At 33.6% G+C, this 23239-nt stretch overlaps 1 protein-coding gene across 1 annotated transcript in view; it reads right to left on the reverse strand.

The window, feature by feature from the left end:
• Positions 1-23239, reverse strand: part of ERGIC2 (ERGIC and golgi 2) — a 39125-nt gene that overhangs the window by 15720 nt on the left and 166 nt on the right. The window contains exons 2-6 of the mRNA XM_090272968.1: positions 13559-13698; positions 11982-12090; positions 9847-9893; positions 8569-8639; positions 3131-3171 (exon numbers count right to left, since the gene is read on the reverse strand). Coding sequence (XP_090129094.1) covers positions 3131-3171; positions 8569-8639; positions 9847-9893; positions 11982-12090; positions 13559-13664 — 374 coding nt within the window. The 5' untranslated portion in view covers positions 13665-13698. The remainder of the gene's footprint in view (positions 1-3130; positions 3172-8568; positions 8640-9846; positions 9894-11981; positions 12091-13558; positions 13699-23239) is intronic.

The following is a 23239-nucleotide window of genomic DNA, read 5'->3' on the forward strand; positions in this document are numbered from 1 at the left end:
TTCTTATGTCCACAATAACTTATTAAATTACTTATTATAAACACCATCAAAAATAAAAGCCTTTCTTCTAACACTTCTACCTTTGGACCATATTATCTCCTACCATTTTCAACAATTGCTTTGTGTCTTCATACATAATGCTATTTTACCTTCTTTAGTTCTGTATCTTTAAGTAACAAAGTCATGTATATTAAAGAGCAAGCCCAGCAATCATAAGAATTATACATAAAGGGAAAGGAGGAATGAATAGACAAAACAGAGCATTTTTAGGGCAGTGAAACTATTCTACAGGTACTGTAATAGTGGATGCATGTCATTATACATTTGTCAAAACTCGTAGAATGTATAACACCAAGAGTGAACCCTAATGTAAACTACGGACTTTGAGCAATAATCATGCTTTAACAACGTAGGTTCAAAGATTGCAAGATTGTATGAAATGTACCATTCTAGTGTCAGATGTTGATAATAATGAAGGTTGTGCACACCTGTGTACTTTTTGCTCAATTTCGTTATGAACCAAAACTGCTCTAAAAAATAAGTTTTTTTAAATAAAACTTGAGAAGTTTTAAACAAATACCGGTACTTAGAAAAGGAAGCAAACGTAAATCTGATAATATTTCATATCCCATTATAATGATAAAATAAACATTTTCTAGACGTGCAAGTGAGAAATAAAATATAATACTTCTACACCATCAAATACAAACACTGGTAAAACAGGACTAGTTAAAATAACAAGTCATTTTTAGAATGTAAATTTAGTTCAAAATAAATCTTAAATCTATAAATAAAAGCAGAAATCAGAAAGGTTATGTCCAGGGATTGAAATTTACTTCTATAGGAGGGAGAATAATTAGGATGCTAAGTATTTTAAGAAAGCAGAAGATAAATTGAGAGCGAACTTAAATATCTTTGAGCAAATTCTAAAGGTAAGGAACATTTTGGTAAGTACATTATTCAGAATGCTGGGCCTTAGCTCTAGTCCATTCAAGAATATTTGTTTAGAAGCAGGACATCATTTTGTAAGAAGCTTCAAAGAGCCAGATCCCATCTTCAGATTTATACATCTAAAGACTAAAATCTATGAATAAAATGCTAGCAACAATTCAAAGCTTCATATTTTGATGTCTTTTATTTCCAGAGTTCAACTTTTAGTGCTGGGCAGTGGGAAAGGATGATGACACCAAACTATATGTAGATGGGTGTGTGTGACTTCTACTTCAAAAATACCAACAAACATCCACACTTATATTCCATATATGGAGGTACACAGGAAAATACTATGATGGAAAATCATAGTACAAACTCAATCTCTGCTTCCAATTATTACTAGTCTTGAACAATGAATAAAATTCCAAATGAAAGGTTATTCTCACTTTATTATATCTAGATTTAGGTACCATATTTCATCTCTAGATGGCTTTATACTAAAACCACTAGAATCCCAGAAACACCTAATACTCAGTTCTTTTGTTCAACTACATTCAATTTCAACTTTAATTTTAAAATCTCCCCAAATGGTCCACCTGGAAATTAAAAGGCCTTATACTTAGATTGGTAAAAAATATGTTTTTGTAATAATCTTAAATTAGGTAAAGCCTTTCTAAGCACAAGACATAGCCTGGAAAACAAAAACCCACAATCTGTGGTAGAAGGAGGAACCATTTTTAACAAAGGACTCACTTTTTAATACACAGAGAATTCATAAGGTATTTTTTTAAAAGAGCAACAACCAAGTAAAACGGGTACATGGCATGAACAAGCAATTTCATAAAAAAAGAAGTACAAATGGAAAAAAAACTCATAAAGTATTCAATTGATTCATAAAGAAATGACTAATTAAAACAAGTGCAATACCATTTTTCACCCATCAAACTGGCAAAAATAAAAGTCTTGTTATTATCACTGTTGGTGAGTTTGTACGAAAACAAGTACTCTCATACAGTTTTGGAGTATAAGCAAAACTATTTTGGTAAGCTATTTTGCATTATCTATCAAATATTTTCTCGAGTTTTATTGAGATATAATTAACATATAACATTGTAAAAGTTTGAGGTGTACAACATATTATTTGATATATGCACCTATTGCAAATGATTACCACAGTTAACAACAATCCCCTCAAATACTTAAATTTTTTTCCTTGTGATAAGAATTTATCAAAATGTTAAATGAACATCCTCTGAAAGAAATTCCTTTTCTAGAAACTACACACACACACGTACATAAGGAATTAGGTTCAAGAATTTTCACTAAGCATTGTTCTTTTTTTTAAATCCTCATTCAAGGACATGCACTGATTTTTAGAGAAGGGTGAAGGGAGGAAGAAAGAGAGGAAGAGAAATATCACAGTGAGAGAGAAACAACAATCAGCTGCCCCTCATACATGCTCTAACCGCTGACCAAACCCTCAACCAAAGCATGTGCCCTGACAAGGAATCAAACGTGCAACCTTTTGGTTTACAGTTTACGGAATAATACTTCAACCAACTGAGCCACAGCAGCCAGGGGCACTGAGAATCGTTTTCAATATTAGAATCTTGCAAGCAATCTACCCATCCGTAATCAATAAAATGGACCACCATATGTATTTAAGCAGGAAGCTGAACAAAATATCACATTAGATGAAAAAAGCAAATTATAGAACATATGGAATGATTCCATTAGTATTAGGAAAAAAATAACAAAAATATGCAAACATACAGAAAATTATAAATGAAGAGAAAATTTCTAGAATGCTACACAAGAAATTTAACTCTGATTATTACCACTAGTCATTAATACTAGGTTTACGAAATGATTAGGAGGCTTTTACTTTTTACTTTATAGCCTTTCTGTTCAAACTGAATGTTAAACGATGATCATATACTGCTTTTTAAAATTTTTTAAATAGTTAATACAATAAAAACTAAAGTGTATTCATTATTCAAAGGTCACTAGAAATATCATTAACATGACTTTAAATCTGATACCTTTCTGAAAGTGTAAAAATTATATTATATACTATATTCTGCAAATATTTCATCCAGAGAAATGCCTAGAGAAATATGCTAATGTAGGAATAGTTTACAATAGACAAAATGGGATCTGGATTTCTGTGGATCACAATACTTTGTTTAATTATTACCTCTGCCACTCTTTTTGCTGTGGTGAAAGATCAAATATTACCTGAAATAAAGGACAACATAATCACCAACATTGTCAAATTCCCTTGGCTTTTATAATAATAATTTAAAATTTTTTTCTTTGAGCAAGATACAAGTTTATAGTATTATTAAAAACAAGCATTCATGATATTTATTTAATCTGTGTCAATCTATAAAAATTTAAGTATTTTATTTTTATTCAAAAATAGTAAAAGAAATTTTACTAACCACAAATATTTTCCTGTTACAACAGTTATTTACATTTATGAGAAAGGACACAGGTTGGTAATCTATCATATGTACAAAACGGTATTTTAGTACCTAAAATCATTTAAATGATGACAGCATGAAACTTTTAAGTATTTAAAGAGAAAAAAAAAAAAAAGACATATAGCCTAAGTATAATATTTAAGCTTCCAAAGCACATATTCTTGTTGGGATAATACCATGATGAAATCGACACTTTTTATAATGAGCTTAACAATAGCACTGTAATTCTTAAATGTATTAATCAATAAAGAATAATTCCAGAAATTTTATCCAGGCACTATCTTCATCAATTCAAAATCAGACTTGGCTACTTATATAATTAAGAGAAAAATTAAGTTTCTCATGGTTTGTGGCAATACTAACAACTTATTTTGCAACAAAATGTCTTCTTTTGATTTTCATAAAGGCAATTCATAACAAAGCATATTAATGCTACTTTCTAATTTATTAACATTATTAATTATACCTCCATAATTAAGCATTAACCTACTACTCTCTCTTTACAAATTCTTGGTTTTAAATTAAAGTGGAACAATCTCTCACTCTAGTAAACAGTTCTACCTCTGTACCTTTGGTAACTTAATTATACCAACCTGGAAACAACTTCTGCAATTTTGACCCTTATGTCTATCTAAATTCTATAAACCATGTGCTCCAAGTTAAACTGTCCCCTCTTTCTGATTACAATGAAATCATTTTGATTACAGTAGTCCCTCTCTATATTGCGGTTCACTTATTGTGGCCTCACTGTATCGCAGGATTTTTAAAAATATTATACTTAATTACCGCGGATTTTTCACTATATCGCAGGATTTTGCGGTACTGTATGTTGTTAAAGTTACGTAGGTTTAAGAGTGTTTATAAAAGTGTGGAAAAAGTTAATAAGGGACTGGGAATGGTTTATAAGTGTGTGGAAAGGGTTTGTAAAGCCTTAAAATATATATAAATACTAAAATAAATGTAAGGTTCCTACTTCGCAGATTTTCACCTATCGCGGGGGGTCTAGAACATAATACCCACGATAAGTGAGGGAATACTGTACTCCTCCTGCTGAACTTGTCTGCAGCATGCTTCCCAACCCTTTTCACACCACAGCACACAAGGATAATACTAATATCTGTAAAAACACACCATTCAATTGCTCCCCCGTTACCTTGTGAATAAAACGGGTGGCAGTAGGGACTATGGGATTCTTTAACTTCCCAGAAATGCTTAGTATAATGCTTAGCACAAAGGTGTAAAGAAACTATTGAGTAGCCTAGTCTGTGTAAGGCACTATGCTACTTAATTCTTTATGTCACTTGACCTTCATAACAACCTTATGAGTTTGTTCAGTAATTCTTTTCCTTTTGCATATAAGGAAGGCACTTAAAGGTTGAAAACTTTTTCAAAATCAGGTAGTAAGGGTCAGCCTATAAATCCAGCTCTGCCAGATTCCTCACTTTCCCACATTTTCAAAAATAATTAATTTCTTTAAATAAAAAAAAGTGATACAATATAACAGCAAATAGCAAAATAGTAACTATTATGATATGTTGTGTGAACATGGTTTAGAAGCTTGTAAAGTTATTAGAGTTAAATTTTTAATATTCAGAGTGATATTAAAACAATGAATGAAAAATTTGAAAGCAAGTAAAATCTTCTCAAATAATTTTACATTAATAATAATACTTATTATACTAAAGATACTTAATATTTTATATTATTTCAATATTTTCATATATATAAGAACAATGAAATGAATACTTACCAGAAACACTGTTACACATTTTAAAAATTACTGATAAAGAGTATACAATTAAATATTTTTAAGTTCCTAACTTTCTAGCTAAGACATGACCTGTAATTACATGGCAGTTAAATTTAAATAAAACTTTCCTATTCCACAATGAATGGAAGAGATGGCAGAAACTTTTTACAATGAAATCAATGATCTTGTTACAATTACATAATTCTAAAATATTCATTAGTGTGTATAATACCTACAGGCATTATGCTTTACATTTTGTGACCTATAAAGAAAAAATAGTTAATACTTCTCAGGAGCTAAAATCTAGATAGACAAGCTATTCAGAAAAAATATATATAAACAAAATAAAGAACTTAATAAATGTCAAGAAAAGAGATTGGGAACGACAGACACTCAGAATATTAAAAAGGTGCTAGAGAAACAGCATAAATAAATTTTAGAGGATAAGTTCAAGATGATTAAGTCTCCTCATAACCGAATTTTTACAACGTTTAAAGAAATACAAAAATTAGGACACAACCAATGTCATCATTTTAAATCATTCTAAATTAGTATCCACATACTGAAAGTTTTCAAGAACTTATATAAGACAGAGTACAAAGGAGACTAAATTAAGAAAAAGCCAACATAAAATTTATTTCATGGAACAGAAACGTACATATAAGCAGCAAGTAAAATCCCCAATTCAGAGGAACAGAGGAAAAAACATAAAAAGAGGAACAGAGGATAAAACAGATAAAAAGACACTTCAGAAGGAGGCAGTCTTCATCCTAGGAACAAACACTTTTAGGAGTTCAATCAAGTGCCAGAGACCACATGGTGAAGGATTTCCACAGCAGTGCTATTTCCTAGCTTATACGTGGCCTGTACCGTATTTTAAACTAAGCAAAAATACTGCCACGGGTGGCTGCTAATGAGGAAAGTCACATCAAGTGAAGAAAGAAGTTACTCTTGCTAAATTTAGCCTGTTAATGCAAATACAAAAAAAGAAATTTAGGATTCCCTGAACCACTCTGCCATCCCAGATCCATTTGTGACTTCTTTTGTTTTTAAAATCTTCTGAGGCTCTAATCTGACACAGAAACACAGTACATATAACCTCCTTTCATCTTGGTATTAAAAAATAAAACAGAATGAGTATAACAATTGACATAACACTCTATTACAACTCTCAATAGGCCACTTACTTCCCCATTCTAAAGATGACCAAGTAAATCAATTACTCAACTGACATGTTTAAAAGAGTTATTAACTTGAAAGAAGTGGTCAGTATGAAGTACTAGAGCTAATTTTCCTCTCTGATAACATTCCTAAAAATAAGAAGAAAAATGTTGTTTTTCTAATTATTTCTCAAAGACATTTAGCATCATGAAGACAGGAAAAAATGATCTGCAACATATTAGAGGTGGAAAATATAATCACTGAATTTTAAAACATAATGAAGGCATTGAGAAGAAGACTGGTCCTTCTAGGGTCAAAATAATCTCCCAAACTCAGAGGCAAAGTTCAAAATCTGTATCTAATGTAAGGAGTAATAAAGATACTGAGAACTCCACAAAATTCAACATCATATGATAATTCTGAAAAGCAGAGGTAAAAGCACTGCTTTGAACATCATTAAAACAAACAAGCAAAAACATTTTAAAAAATTAAGATCACCAAGAACCAAAAACAAACAAAAACGAACAAAAAACAACCTAAAAGGGTTCCATACTTGGATATACAGAATAAATATGTGGATTTCAAAACTAAAAGAAAAGAAGCATTCAAGTAGATAAAGTATGTTACATATGAAGGAAAAAAATAATTTTCCAGAAGACAATGAAGGAATGTCTATAAAGTTTTGAGTGCAAAACATCAAAAAGCAAGAATGAATTCTATCTTTAACCAAGCTTACATATATGAACAGCAGAATGACGTAGGCAGGCACTCTATATAGAGTCCATAAACACAAACCACATATTCTTGCTGATAAATCTCAAAAAAGTTCCTCCGAGAAAGAACAAAAATCAAGACACTAAGAATGTTAGAAAATAAAAATAATAAAACATAGAGGTAAAGTTGAATAATTATTATTAAGACAGTATAAAGTGTAATGCAAATTTTGAAGTTTCTAATAATCACCCAGAACTAAATTTCCAGACAAGTGTATGCAGTAACATGGTACCTAAATTTGTAAGATGCCTAATCTTATAAAAAATTACTGTGAAATCAATTTTCTTAAGTGAGAATACAGAAGTTAAAAGTAGAGAAGCTAAGAATGGCAATAAGAAAGTTACTAAAATTTTTCTTTAGAAATTTCTATTTAAAAAGTATGTATCAAAAGATATAATTATAGTTGGTTGTTGTAAGCTAAAAATAATCTGGTAATCAAAATACACCTAAGGTTTCCTTTTATTGCTCCTCGGATTCAGTCACTTCCAATTCTTCTCCATCACCTTTAGTCTTCACTGCAATTTTGCTTAGAAAAGTGTTCATGGGATCAATGGTAAGCAAAAGAACTCAAGGATGCATGGTAAACATAAGTACCACAATGCCAACACAGCTGTCAGCAACTCAAGGCAAAACTGCTTCTTTAGAGCTATCTCTGGTCATGACTTGTTATCAGCCCATGTAATGTAAAACCTGCCTCAGTAATGTGATGATTTCTTTTGAAGATTTTATTTATTTTTAGAGAGAGGCGAAGGGAAGGAGAAAGAAAGGGAGAAAAACACTGATGGGAGGGAGAGAGAAACATCAATATGCCGCCTCTCACACAGGTCCTGACTAACCCGCAACCCAGGCACATGCCCTGATGGGAATCAAATCAGCAACCCTGTGCTCTGCAGGAGGACACCCAACCGGGCCACACCAATCAGGGCTGGTGGTGATTTCTGATCAATCAATTATATTATACACAACTTGTTCCATAAAAACAATATGAGAATGTCAGTATCTCACTAGCTTTGGGAAATGGAGATGTGAAAGAGAAAGAAATAATGCGTAGGAAATTTCTCCTCTTAGATACGGCTCCATTCTTGATTATGTTAAAAGAAATACAAACAGGACATAGAATTTCCAAATCATTAAGAGGAAAAGAAAATTTCATCACTATAGCAACTCTAAAAGAGAAAAAGAAACTATTAGAAAACATTAATGAAAGTGAAAAATAAGAATAAGGACATAAAAGAGACATTAAAGGCTTATTCAAAATGCTAACAATGATTATCTCAAGGTTTTGGTATTAGATACAACTCCCCCCACCCCCAATTTTTTACAAAGAATATGGATTGCTTTTGAATTAAGAAAATATATTTTAAAAACCAGCTGAGACAAAACCAAAAGAAAATATAAAAACTGTTTTTAAGGGAACAATTTCTCAAAAAACACTATTCTTAAAAACATACGAATCAAACTTACTGATTCATAAACTAGACCATCCGCAGATGCAACCATTGTTTCTGCTAAATCCAACACATCTGCTCCAACGTCTGCACAAAAGAAATTAGAAGGTTTACATTCTGTGCTAAGGGCCAAACTATCTCTGATACAAACTAACAAACTAAGATAACAGAAAACTCACTTTCCTGTAGTGTTTATTTAAAAGTTAAAATAATAGCATTATATAGATTTGGTTGAGATTATTCTAAAAATTAATAATGTTTTTTCTACTCTTGCTCAGTAAAAAGATGATTCAGACTCTCACAGTAAAAAGTATAGTTTACTGAAGAACTTTGCAAAAATTGGCAAGAACCTAATCACAAGTACTAAATGGCTGCTACACAAAATATTAACTATAAGAATTATTTTGAGAGATTAAAAAATCTTAAGACAAAGTTACTGATGGATGATTTTTAAATATCAATAGAAAAAGTTTATTTGAAAAGGCTAGAATTCTAATGGTATTCAAACATCTAAATAAGGTAAAATATGATGTATTCAGTATTAACACTAGCTCATAATTTAGCTACAAAGCATTTCTTTCTCTTAAAATCACTAACATAAGAAAAAAATAAGTAGAAAAGGAAAAAAGATTTAAGGTTGTTCTGTGATAAAACCCCCCGAAATTAATTTCCTTAACTGGATAATACTATTTCACACTTTAAATATCTTTGTCTGAACTAATGAATTCTTGGTCTCTACTTTTCCAGCAGTAATTTAAAGATAACTTTTAGGAAAAATATCCTCATTTTTTGAGAGCACTCTGATTCAAACATTTCCGGAATATTTCACTTCTAACAGTATAATCAAGTGAAGTCAGTGAAGAAAACAGAAAAGGGATCCCTTAACTTAAAATACTTGGATCTGTATTTTAATATACAAGAGTAAAAGTAAAGGGTGATAAACTGTAAGAGTGAAACAGGATATTCTTGAGAAACGTAGGTGTAAAAACTGGTAGTCCAAACAAGAAAGAAGTAAAGGATATACCTAAACTAAAACTGATTCACAAAAATATCCTTCAATTTCTTTTATTTTAATTATACTAATGTGAATGTTAAGTCTCTTCTCTCTCTAGAGAAGAAATTTAAAGAACAGAAGTTGGGGAGAAAACTTGCATTATTAAATAACACTGCAATAGCATTTTAAGATATGGTAAAGGAAAAATAAAAAAAAGCACAACCAGTGGTTTTTACTTTTTACTAGCAATTATTTAAACCATAACTATATACAGATTCATGAAGTTAAAGGTGTACTTACACTGACACTTCATGGCAACAGTAATATCTATGTTGATTCTCAATTTGCTAAAAGACAAAAAGGAAACTTTAGTACCTACCAAGTAATCAACAAAACACGAGAAATAGAAGTCAATTCTATGAAAAACCTGAATTTCAAGAAGAATGTGTCAGAACTTGGATAGTATTTCTTATGGCCAAAAAAAAAGTACTTTCAAAGTAAAAATCTATTTTGCAATCATTCCAAAAGCCTTTCAGAATTAACAAGCTTTTAATACAGTATCCTGTAATTTAATTATATTAAATTAAAAAACTCTAAGAAACTCAAAAAATAAGTCTTAACCTGTGTTTACATAACCTTTGTGTACAATATTCCTTAAAACTTTCAAAATCAGCCCTGGCTGGTGTGGCTCAGAGGATTGACTGCTGGCCTGTGAACCAAAAGGTCACCGGTTCAATTCCCAGTCAGGGCACATGCCTGACTTGCATGCCAGATCCCCAGTTGGGGGCATGGGAGAGGCAACCACATTGATATCTCTATTTTCCTCTCTTCCCCTCTCTCTGCAAATAAATAAATAAAATCTTAAAAAAAAAACAACTTTCAAAATCAAGGATTAGCAACTGCAAGTCTTTCTCTTCTATCAAATAAATACTATATATCAAGCATTATGCCTGATTCCCTACAAATATTATCTCATTCTTTATCATGGGCCTATAAAGTAGGTGGCTTCACAGTTCTGTAGATTAGACACTGGTGTTCAGGGCAGTATAAATGGCTGGCTTAAGATCATATAACCACTGAAAAGGTATACTGGAAACTAGGTCTGTGTGACTCAATAAATGCAACCAAACTGCCAGGAAAAAACCTCTGAAGCTTAAAGTTTTGCATGGCCTTTTTAAAAAGCTCAATTAATGCTTTATTTTCAAGTGACGAAATCAAATTAAATTAATTTTGAAATGTTAGAATTAATTAAGCACCCTAAATAAAAGAATGAGTACAATCAATATCAGTCTCGTCCTGTGCTGCCAATCAAAACATTTTTCACTCTAAGATTTTATATCAGGTTTCAAAAGAAATTTTTAGAGCTTCAAAAATTTTTTCAATAGATTTTTAGGGATTCATAGTCTTAAAGTTGTCTAGAGTTCAAACTGTGCTCCAAATAACCCTGGGGTTTAGGCCCAGGAGATGCTGTAGGAACCAGGGGATAAGACTAAGCAGACAGGCTTCTGGGCATCCCCACTTGGCTTATTTGGTGAATTATATAAGACTCCATTTGGAAAAAATAAAGTGCTTCCTTGGTGTTAAACAAAATAAGAAAAATAAGTCTTTGAAAACCTATGTTATCAAGAATAATACTCATTTTATAGATGAAGAAACTGAGGCCAAAACAAGTCAGCTGTGTGACTTACCCAAGGTTACCAGCAATTTACAAATGCTGACTTACTTCTCACTAGTGTCATGAGGAAGGTACTATAATTATTAACCCTATTTAACAGAAAAAGAAACTGAAACACATGCTGATACAGACTTAGTAACTTCCCTAAAAAAGTCACGCAGCTAGTAAATGGCAGAGCTGGGACTGAATTTGAGAAATAAATGTTTCCCCTATTTAGTACAATTTTAATATTATAAACCTGTTATCTTCAGTTAATTAAAATATTCCAATAAGACAAATAAAGTACATCTGTCTCCTTATTAAGGTACTATACTTTCAAAGTTTTAAGTGATGTTATTTACATTAAAATTTAGTTTAGATACAATTTATAAAAATCATTATAAGCATATACAATGTATCTTTAAATAATTTATTTTCCAGCTTACACAGATCAGTAAGTTATTTCAAAATCTAAAGAGTAAATAGTTTTAAAACATTAAATAATTCCTACCAGTTCAACATCTTTAAAAAGACCATATTATGTTCTCCCAACCTTTTTATACAGTGCATATTATATCAGAGAACCTCCCTTTTAGAATTTAACCAGTATTCAAATGATTCTAAAATGTTTCACCTAATGTATACAATTAATGAGAATTAATCAGAATTATTTCTTCAGAACTAAAGTAAATGAAGTATAAAAGGTTAGACTTTTTTTAAAAAGGCCTATTATCTTTAAAACAATTTGAATCTAAAGATATTTCAAGAAGAAGAATGTTACCTAGAAAAATCCTTGTCTACTTCATATTCATATTTCATCCATGTATCTTGATATACCGAAAATTCCATTATGGTTAATAAAGCCATAGTGGTAAATGCTATTAGAGAAACTAAGAAATCAAACAAAAAAGAAAAACAGAATTAAAACAAATTTTAAAAAGTAAATACTAGGACACTACTTTTATTGAAATTAAATATATCAAAGAATGACTTAATGGTTGCCATGACAATGAATATTATAAAACGTTCTTCCTAAAATGTCCATTATAGGTTTTTTTTTCTAAAACAACTCAGAAAAGAAGATTTAATGAACAATGAACATACAAACAAACACAAACATTTGTACTATGGAGAAAAATTTTATTTCTTCAATATTACAAGACATAAAACTTTGATTTCTTACATATAGCAGTATCACAGACATAATAATCAAAGTAAGCATAAATTTTACAATACGAATTTTAAAATGGTCCCTTCATAATTAAAAATACATCTATGCCTGCAGCCCAATTTTTTAAAAAAAGCCTAATGTTTTAGATCCTGAGTAGCCACAACAATCTGTGTGCAAGAAACTCAGGTACCATACATCTCCAAATCTCTAATAAAACTCTCAACTACTTTGGAATCTCCTAAACATATTTCATTTGTAAAAGCAACTCAAAGACACCTGACAAAAGGAAAGAACTATCACATACTATGACAAAACACTTAAAATGAATTGTGCAACAAGGACTTGCACTAATTTTTTTAACAAAAGTTGATCACAAGAGATTGGAAATAGTAAGCAACTTAGTACACAATTACCAAATGAAATGTCAATCTTATCTGAAATATTATTTTATTAGTTTTTCTCAGAAAAAGGAATAATAGTAAATACTATTATAGTTCCGTAGCTCAGTTATATATTCCATTCTTTATTTATTTTATTTAACAAATACTTCTATCTGTACCAGGTACTGTTCTAAGCATTTCATAATATTAACTTATTTAATCATTACAGCAACTTAACTACGTAAATACTGTCATCATCCCCATTTCATGGAAGAAGAAACTAAAGTAAAGACAGATTAAAGTCCTCAAGGTCACAGTTAGAAACGGGAAGAGGTAGGATCTAAATCCAAACAGCCTGGTTCCACTATCTAAGCTCTTAACTATTACCCCATGCTGCCTCTCCAATAAGGTGAAATTTATGAATTTTTATTATAACACCTAAACTGATTTATTCTTAACCAAAATAGCAATGAGGCAGTTTCACTTCATTAAATAACTTCCTCCAAGTTAAATTATATTTATATATAATAATCTTACTAATACACATACTCACCAGAGCTCAAATGGTAAAATTGAGTTAATGTTTCAATAAACACTACACATCTACACTGAGTTAGATGCCAAAGAGAACACCCAGACATAGACACAATAAAATTAAGGCAAAACAGTGTTACATGAGGACAGACTAGTTAAAAAGTTACTACATTGATGAGCTTTTCCTCATAGTTACATTTCTGTCTGTTATTGATTGGCTCACTCAGAAGTTGCATTTAGTGAAGGAGTTTTAATTTGAATTGATACTCTCACCTGTACCCCCAATGGCTGATGTCTCTACATAGCTCTCAGGAACCTTGGGAAAGGCATCCAACTCTTTCACCAAACTTAAGGTTTTTTTCCGATTCAGTCGCCTCATCTTCAGAAAAACCTTCTTCTTTCATATAGTCATGCTAAGAAATAAACAATGAATAAATGTATCCTCTAAAAAGATATAAAGGTTTCTTTTATTTTTAGATAACTGACAAATGTCCTTGGAAGAACTTAATATTCTCATTTCTCCTTGAGAAAGAGTTTAACCCTCATTCACATCTCTCCTTTCTCCACTCTCACCCTGAAAAAAAGCACTAGAGAAAGGCTACTTACAGACACAAGCACATTAAATAGAAGAAAGAAATGAAGGAAGGAAGGAAACCGTATTCATAATATTTAAATACACAAATCAAAATAATTTTTCTTCTATTAAATTTACAACTATATAAAAATAATACATCACCACTAATAAATGACAATGGTGTAAAATAGACATGCTCATACATTGCTAATGAAAATATAACTATTCACCATTCTCCTTTTGACTAAATCTCTTTTTTAGGAATATATCATAAGGCAATAATCTGGATTGTGCAGTATTTCTCATACTGTTATTTTTAACTACATTTAACCTAGAAATAAATTCATCATATCTAGGATATAAATGATGATGAATTAAAAACTCTGCATCTACACAAACACTAAAAATCTCATAAAAGAAAAATTTAATAAGAAAACAATCATAATGCATTGAGAAAAGACTAGAAGGCTATATGGGTCCAGTTTTATGAAAGACAGGAAAAAGATACTCAAGAAACAAATTGAAAGTCTATACACAAAACTGATAAAAGTAGATCATGGGAGGGTTTTAATATTCTTCTTTACAAAATGTTAGACTTACCAGATTATTTTTACAATAAAAATATTTAAAAATTGAGTGCTATTCTTTTGATTGGGATGCCAACTACATCTAAAGTATGTTACAAGGCCATAAAAATAACTGATTTCTCAAATATTTACATAATCTTATGACTTATTTATAGAAATACTATAAGTGATACTATAAAGCATTACCAGAAATCAAAGTTGTACTAATAAACTCAAACCTAACTGCAGAATAAATCAAATGGTCGCAAAAACCACTAAAAGGAAAAGTGTCTCTCGAAAAAATAGTAGAAAGATTTGTCTAAAATCCCATGGGCAGGGTTAATATAAAGAATAGGACATAGAAAGGGCATTCATAGAGAAAAAGGAGTCAGAGAAGTAAAAACTAGCAGCAATCATAAACAGTGTCCAAAAGAGAACAGGTCCTAATCAGGGACACTACTAACCAGTCCATGAAGGGGCTACTGCCCTAAGTGAAGCTGGATGCATTTATAGGTTGATTTCAATTGCCACTAAAAACATTCAACTAACTTCCCTTGCTGATTCCATGCTTCACAAAGTGGCCTTCAGATTAAAATTTTGCTTCTCATGTGTATGATCTTCCTAAGAAAAAAAGAACATGTAGATAAAACACATGACATTTTCTAAGCCCCAGGAAAGTTATAAACTGGTATTCTCAGTTGTAAGTTAAGCGTCTCAGTGTTTGTTAGGCATAAGCCATGCCCCTGCTCCCTAAAACTGTTTGACTGAGAATAATCAAATTTATTTTCTATATCTGATTAGTGGTAACTGCACAAAGATTGATTCTCCTTCAATCTTTCTATTCCTGTTCATTCTTTCCTACTGGAGTTAAATATTAAATATGTTCAATCTTCTTATCTCTATAACAAAACATTCCACTGAAGTTCACGTCCAACTCCAACTATTGATCTCTGCCTGCATATCTGTCAATACATACAAACATAAAAGAATGAGTTGTCCCCATTCATCCACTGTGATTACTTCCTCAGCACAGGCTCATCTCTTAACTAAATTTCTCTCAGCGAGGTCATTCACAGCTTCCTTAGTAGTAAATCCAACAGACTCATCTAGTCTTTATCTAATTTTGCCAATCAGAAAATACACTGTCCATCACTTGTTTTTCTTCTTGAAACAGTTTCTTATCTTGGCATAAGCGATAGTACACTGATTTTTGTTCTGCCTCTAAGACTTTCTTTGGCTTACTCTGTGGATTCTTCTTCCTCCCAGTTCTTTACCGGGCCTCCCTTCCAACCTCCACACTTTATCCAAGACATCTCTCATCCCTTCAATTTCCATCTACATGTTGATTCTTCCCAAATCTTTATTCCCAGCCTAAAGCTCTCTGCAGACATGTATTATCTCTTTGCCTCTATTACGTTTTCATGGGAGCATTCCAAAGACAATTCACACTCCACAGGTCCAAAATGAATACTCAACCCTACCAAACCTACTTCTCCCGTGTCCCTCCTAGTCAATGACGACACCAGGTATCCAAAAACCACCCCAAAGCACAGGTCAGAAACATGGCTTACATTCTTAAACTTAAGTTCTTCCTAAATTTCTCTCCAACCTTTTATTCTCTGAGCTCACTGAGAAGTTCTTTACTAGAACCCTGGTCCCAGCTGCCACAATCTATCACTTCATTGCTTCAACAGCCTTTACTCCTCAATTCGCTCTCCATACAACCAATAATCTTTTTAATACATAAAAGTGATCATATAAATTTTCTTTAAAAACCTTTGTATAGGTTCATTCCCATTATATTTGAAGAGTTTGGACTCTATCCTAACAAAGTTTACAAAGCCCTCAAAAATCAAGTCCTGCTTACTTCTCTTCAAAATCTAAATTGTATAAAACTAAATCACTTTCTAGTCCTTCAACATGTTATTCTCTCTACCAGAAATATCCTTTCTTCCGCTCCCCCTACCTCTACATTTGGCTAACTCCTACTTACTCTGTAAGTCTCAGGCTAGACATCTCTCTCTTGAGGGGGTGAAAATCCTTTTCTATTACCTCAAACATACTAGTTATAGTAGGTGCTCCTAGAACACCATTTCTCATTGCTTGTTTAATTGTCTGTTTCTCCACTGTAATGTTACAACAGGAATCATGTCTAACTTGATCTTTGTATCTCTAGTTCTTGACACAGCAGGTATTGATACACATTTGTGGAAGAAATAAAAGAAGGAAGGTGGGAAATTTCCTCAGAATCACCCATGGTTGCACAGCTTTACAATCAAAACAAACCATCATTCCTAAATAAATATATTAAAGTATAAGATCCACAAAGGTAAGTTTTCTGTTTTGTTCACTACTGTATGTCCCCAGCACCTAGAACGGTGGTTGGCACATAGCAGGTAGCATTGTTGGGCAAATGAATAAAACTGAATTTTACTTCCTAAATTTTCTATATTTTTACAAGCTTTATAAATGCTTTCTTTAAATTTACATAAGTATAAAGATATGTAAGAGTTACTTTTACAAAGCCTCTAACAATTCATATAGACTATTCAGCACTCCTCCCTTAAAAGTCTAGTTAGTGCCCCGGCTGGGTCACTCAGTTGGTTAGAGTGTTGTCCTGATACGGCAAGGTTATGGGTTCCATCTGTAGTCAGGACACATAAAAGAAGCAACCACTGGGTACATGGATGGGCAAAGCAATGGGAGGATGTTTCTCTCTCTCTCTTTCTCTGGAATAAGTAAAAAAAAAAAAAAAGTCTAGCTAGTATAGCCCACTTGGCTGCTCTCAACCTCTAGCCTCTTTCATTCCTGTTTTCCACGACTACTATTCTAGTGCTACTCCTGCCCCATTCCTGTTCGTTCGGCACTAACCTACATACAAGAAACTTACTGAATCTCCAATAGTTGCCGCCCTATTCTAAAGATCCACTGTTCTGATATGAACAAGTTATCCAATAACAAGTCTGCCTAAAAACAATCCCCCTACCTGCTCTCAATATGAAAACATGATGTTCAACTGGTAGTCTCTCTCTCGGCAGCCGTCGGTCTCGAGAGACGATGGTGTAGCTTCTTAAGAGTCTATCTGCACCACCGAGAATGGCTGTGCAGTCCGACTCGGGAGTGACACGGTATCTGTCTCCTCCCGTGTTGAATCGACATCTTGCGATGACGCTGGAGTGTCCTCTCCAGTGAAGCTGAAGCTACAGAGCCTGGGCAGGGTGATATGGAGGGTCTGCTGTTGCCCATGCAGCAGACCCCCCCTCTCTTCGCAGCTGAAGGGTCCAAGGGAAAGACGGAGTCAATACAGCTTGGCTTCAGGTGCGCCGCAGGAGTTGCCGGTGTTGACTACAACGTCAAACCGCCTTAGGGACTCCGGCTCCGGATTTTCTGTCGGGGTTTACTCCCTTAGCCTTTCCCCTGAAGAGGTATGCCGCAAGGTAGCGGAGGTTTTTTGGAATCAGAGTTTTCCTTCTCTGATGTGCCCTGACTGGAAGATCGAACCAGTGACACTTAGCTCGCAGGCCGACGCTCAATCCACTGAGCCAAACCAGCCAGGGTTCAACTGGTAGTAAGTCCCTGTAAATCCTTACTTTATCTCTGAGACTCAAAGGGTAAAAAAAGTAGCTTGTATTATCATGATTTCTCAGCCACCTCCTCCCTTTTCAAGTCTATCTTCAAATAAACACATATACTACATAGAATTATAGCCTAACTTTCATATTATGTGCCAAGTATTATTTGAAACACTATATAGTCATTTAATCCTCTAAATGACTCTATGAATTAGATACTATTTTTATCTCATTTATAGAAAAGGATACTGAGACACAGAAAAATCAAGGAATTTTTTACGTGATTTTTCAAGTAAAGGCCATGCGGCAGGTGATAGAACCTGGATTTGATCTCAAGTAGCCTGGCTCCAGAGTCGAAGCTCCAAACCACAGTGCATACTCTCACTTTAGCACTTTATATCATTTTCTCCATATAGTTACAATTCCCAGGAGCGATAAATGGTGACAGAAGGAGACAATATACAGACAATGTATCATAGACTTGTACACCTGAAACCTATATAATTTTATTAACCAATGTCAGCCCAATAAATTCAATAAAAATTTAAAAATTTCTTTATGACTTCGGCACCTGGATCACTTAATTTGCTTCTCTTCTTCCCCATTCCATCACCACCCTTTGGCACTCACAACCGGATGACACTCCTCTGGTACACATTCACCATGTAAACGTAACAGATCTACTTCAGTGACCTTCATCTTAAATCTAAGCAAAGCCTCACACAAGAAAGGCATGTGTTGTCTTCTCTTCATTTTTAGAACTGCTCCACCTCCAAAACCCAAGACGCTAAGCAGAACCAATCATCTTTGCAGCTCTGTAACTGCCTGACTAGGACAGAATCTGCTCTTCATTTTCCCTATGTTCTGAATCTCTTGGACTCGACTCAGCTATCCGTTTCTATTGCTCCCTTCCCCACTCCATCTCTCTCTCCACCCAGCTTGGTCAGCCATATTGAAAAATGCAGAAGTCAAAATGTCTTTTTTTAATGAAATGATAAGAGTAAATAACAGAAGTTTTGTTTTTCTATGTCTTCCTTTAGTAAAATTAAAAACTGCAGTTCTATCTCAGTCTTCACATCCAATCTCTTTTCCTTTTTTTTTTTCTATATATGTTTAGTACTGCTCCACAAAATCTAAAAATTTAGGAGCTGTTGCACTAGATTTTTTGTCCACTGGTTGGTGCTGCTTTTCATACTTAGACAATTTCAGTACCATACCTGTTTCCTCCAATTTCTCTCCTAAACTGCATATATAATAAAAAAAATAAAACAAAAAACCTCCAGGAATACAGCTGTGACTAATAAGACAATGCTTTGAAAAACTGCATAAGAAATAAGAAACCATCTTTCATGTTGGAGCATAGAGACACACACTATCAACACTCAATATATGTAGTCATATAGCCCATACTTTACCCTTGAATCAATTTGAAAATGAGACTATCAGATGCTTTGCCAAAATTAAAATATAGAATTCATCACACTTTTTAGTTTATCTGCTCATTTAAGTTTTCTTACTTCTCTAAACAAAAGTGGAAACACCATTTATCTCCAGCTACCCACATTTTATGAGCTAACTTCTATTTTTAAAACATATTTGGCAATATGAAAAATATTTAATTGGTTAATAGATATGGACATGTTATAGGTTGAACTGTGTCCCTCAAAAAGATATACTGAGCCCTGACCAGTGTGGTTCAGTTGCTTGGGTGCTGGCCTGCAAACCAAAAGGTTGTTGGTGTGATTCCTGGTCAGGGCACATGCCTGGGTTCCAAGTTCAATCCCTGGCTGGGTGTGTACAAGAAACAACCAATCTATGTTTCTCTCTCATGTTGTTTCTCTTCCTCCCTTTCCCTCTCTCTTAAAATAAATAAAATCTTTTTTTTTAAAGATATACTGAGCCCTGGACAGTGTGGCTCAGTTGGTTGGAGTCATCCGTAAACTGAAAGGTCACAGATTCTATTCCTGGTCAGGGCACATGCCTAGTCTGTGGGTTCTTGCTTGGGGCACAAGCGAGAGGCAACTGATGCTTCAGTCTCACATCGATGTTTCTCTCCCTCTCCCTCTTCCATTCCCCTCTCTCTAAAATCAATAAGCATGTGCTCAGGTGTGGGTTTAAAAAAAAAAAAAGATATATTGAAGTCCGAACCCTGTGGATGGATGGGCATTATTTGGAAATATTTGGGTCTTTGAAAATATTATTAGTTAAGATGAGATTGTACTGGGTTAGAGTGGTCCAAAACCCAATGACTGATGGCCTTACTAAGAAAGCCATGTGAAGTAAATCTACAAAGTATCCAGTAAAGAAAGAATAAGCAAAAAGAAAAAAGAAAAAAGGCTATGTGAAGACACACAGACACATGGAAGAATGTCATGTGAGGACTGAGGCAGAGATTACATGCTTCTACAAGCCAAGGAGGGTCAAAGATTGCCTAGATGCTAGAGGAGGCAAAGAAAGTCCTTTTTAGAGCTGTCAGAGGGAGCATGGCCCTGACAATACCCTGATTTCAGTCTGTAAGCCTCTAGAACTGTGAGAGAATGAATTTCTACTTTTTTTAAGGCACCCAGTTTACAGTAATTTGTTATGGTAGCCCTATAAAACTAATACAAATCTTCACTAAGAATGAGAAAGAAGACAGAAAAAGTATTATCCAAGCCATTACTGAACTTTAGAAATGAAAAGCAAAACTGTAACTTATGTAATTTTAAATTACTTAATTATATTATATTAAGATACATTACAATAAAAATATTTCTATGAAAGATAGCTTAGTATCAGTATATAAACCCAGATATCCAAAAGAAGTGCTTATCCTTTTTACTTTAAAACTTACTTAGTTAAATATTATGTTTTCAAAATGATTTATCATAATTCTAATAAAATAAATAACATTCTAAGTGATTAAAGGGTTTACTTGGAAGCCAAGTAAGACAGTATAAATATGAGTTTTGTGATTAGAAGAACTTGGGTTAATTTCTAGGCACTTGTTAGCTGTGTGACAAATTTGGAAAGATCCTCAACTTCTCAGAATCCTCTATTATCATTTCATTTTAAAAGGAGGGAAAGGGATATAATGGCTACCTCACAGTTCTTATTCAAGATTTAAAAAATAATCATTTAATAAATGTCTGTTTCTAATTCTCAAAAGAAATGCAAAGATTTGTATGATGTTTGAGAATTACTTTAAAAGTCTTTAAGGAAAATGGGAGGATATATGAGGTTAGTTAAAACATGAATACCCGGAAGGTGATATAAACTGAGAAAATCAAAATTAAGAGAAGAGACTGAAGAGTGATGACAACACAACAAATAGCAGCAAGTGCCCAGTTGCAACGTGAACCAAGGGCAAGGAATGGCTTGACTACAGCAACTACTCAATAAAAGGAACAAAATTGAAGTAGAGAAGGAATGGTAAGGAAAAGGTCAGGGAAACAGAAAATCTTACAGTAGAATGGCCCCCAAAGCAAGGAGAGCAGGTTACCAATGCGTGTAGAGATCAATAGCGCTGATCTAGACTGTAATAAGACTACATGGATCAGTAGAAAGAAGGAATGTTTATCTTAGGAAAACAGCTTAAGAAAGCAAGCAAATGGAAGATGGAGTTTAAAGACCTATTAACCATATAAAATGAGTAGTGTTTCATTTATTTGGGGGTCAGAAAGAAATTTTTTTTTACATGTCTTCTTCAGTCTGTAATTTTGACTAAATACCAAGGCAACATTTTGTGAGTAACCAAAGAAGTTAGAAAACAAAAAATTAAAAATAACAAGAGCTAACACATAATGAATGTTAACGGCATGCCAGGCACTGTTCTCAGTGCTTTGCATGTTTTAACTCATTTAACCCTCACCAATCACCACATGAATTAGGCATTATTATTCCCAATTTGTAGGTAAGGAAACTAAGGCACAAAGAAGTTAATTTGCCCATCGTGACATTTAAGAGGCAGAATAAGAATACTGTATTGAAAACTGTTAACTAGGATTAGTAGCCGCAAGAGACTATCTGAAAGTAACTTCTATTAAAAATTAAATCACTGTTTCTTTCAATTAAATCACTAACCCCCAAAGAAAATAAATTTGTTTTTTCTAATTCTTTTTAGGCCAGAGTAGGCCTAATTTCCCTTGATAAGGCTTTCAAGCTTGATGTATTTTTATGATTTGTACCCTCGAGCCATTACAATACTTAGTTGTGTGGTAAAACTTTATTCTCAAAAAGAAATTCTTTCCTTCCCCCATCCCATCCCACCCCCAAAACCATGGAATTTCTTTTTCTCATATTTTTCCTCTGAGAACTGGAACAACTGCATCAATTTAAAGCTATCAATAAACAAATCAGCTAAGCCAGTGTACGTCCTGAAATCTTCGGTGAATAGCCCGACTTCTTTCTTTATAATGGCTGTATACACGCGTTCAATGTAACAGACTAAGCAATTACTTGAAATAAGTACAACTCCAAACAAATGAATACATCTTGTTTATAATGTATTTTAATAGCTTCTGAAAGCCAGTCTTGCAACATTTGAACAGATATTATGTAACTTTGTGTTGTCTCGAGGGCACTAAATCCTAAATATAAGTTACTTAAACATGTTTTCTCAAATAACGATTTTTCCTTCACGTCTATAGCCTTTACCCAAGACTATTCTCCACCACGAGTTGACAAGTTACTTTCCAAGGGTCTCTTTAATCCTCGAAGGTTTAAATAAAGCAGTGACACTCGGACTTGTCCCTCCAGTAACATATCACCCTGCCCTGCCCCATTCTCATTTTTCCGAGAAGGTGCGAAACTCTCCGTCCAGGCAAGGCCAAGACCTCAGTTTTTCTTAAAAAGAGGGAGCAACTTGCTGCCAAGAATTTGGTATCTGTCTGAATGATGGTCGGGAGCCAGACACGCAGGAGGACGGAGACACGACCCGTATGGTCTTCACAACGTGGGACCCTCCTCGCCTGCGGACGGAAGCAGTCTGGCTTTGTGAGAAGCAATGAGTCAGGTAAACAGCTATCGAGGAAGCACCTAAACTCCTTCAAGTTGCAATACAGTTCAGAGAAACAGAGCCAGGGAGAGTGGAGCTCCCAAGCGTAGCGCTGCCCAGGGTCCTGCCAGTAACGCCCCTGGGGTAAGTGGAGCGGCTACCCGGTCAGCCCGCTCTCCAGAGGAAAGCGAAGACGATAAGGAGCCAATTCCATGACAGCCTCTCACCTTCTTAACTACATTCACGCCCGGAAAAGCCCTGGGACAA

Source organism: Furipterus horrens, unplaced genomic scaffold (assembly GCF_987537825.1).
Source record: "Furipterus horrens unplaced genomic scaffold, mFurHor1.1.pri manual_scaffold_4, whole genome shotgun sequence".
Lineage (NCBI taxonomy): Eukaryota > Metazoa > Chordata > Mammalia > Chiroptera > Furipteridae > Furipterus > Furipterus horrens.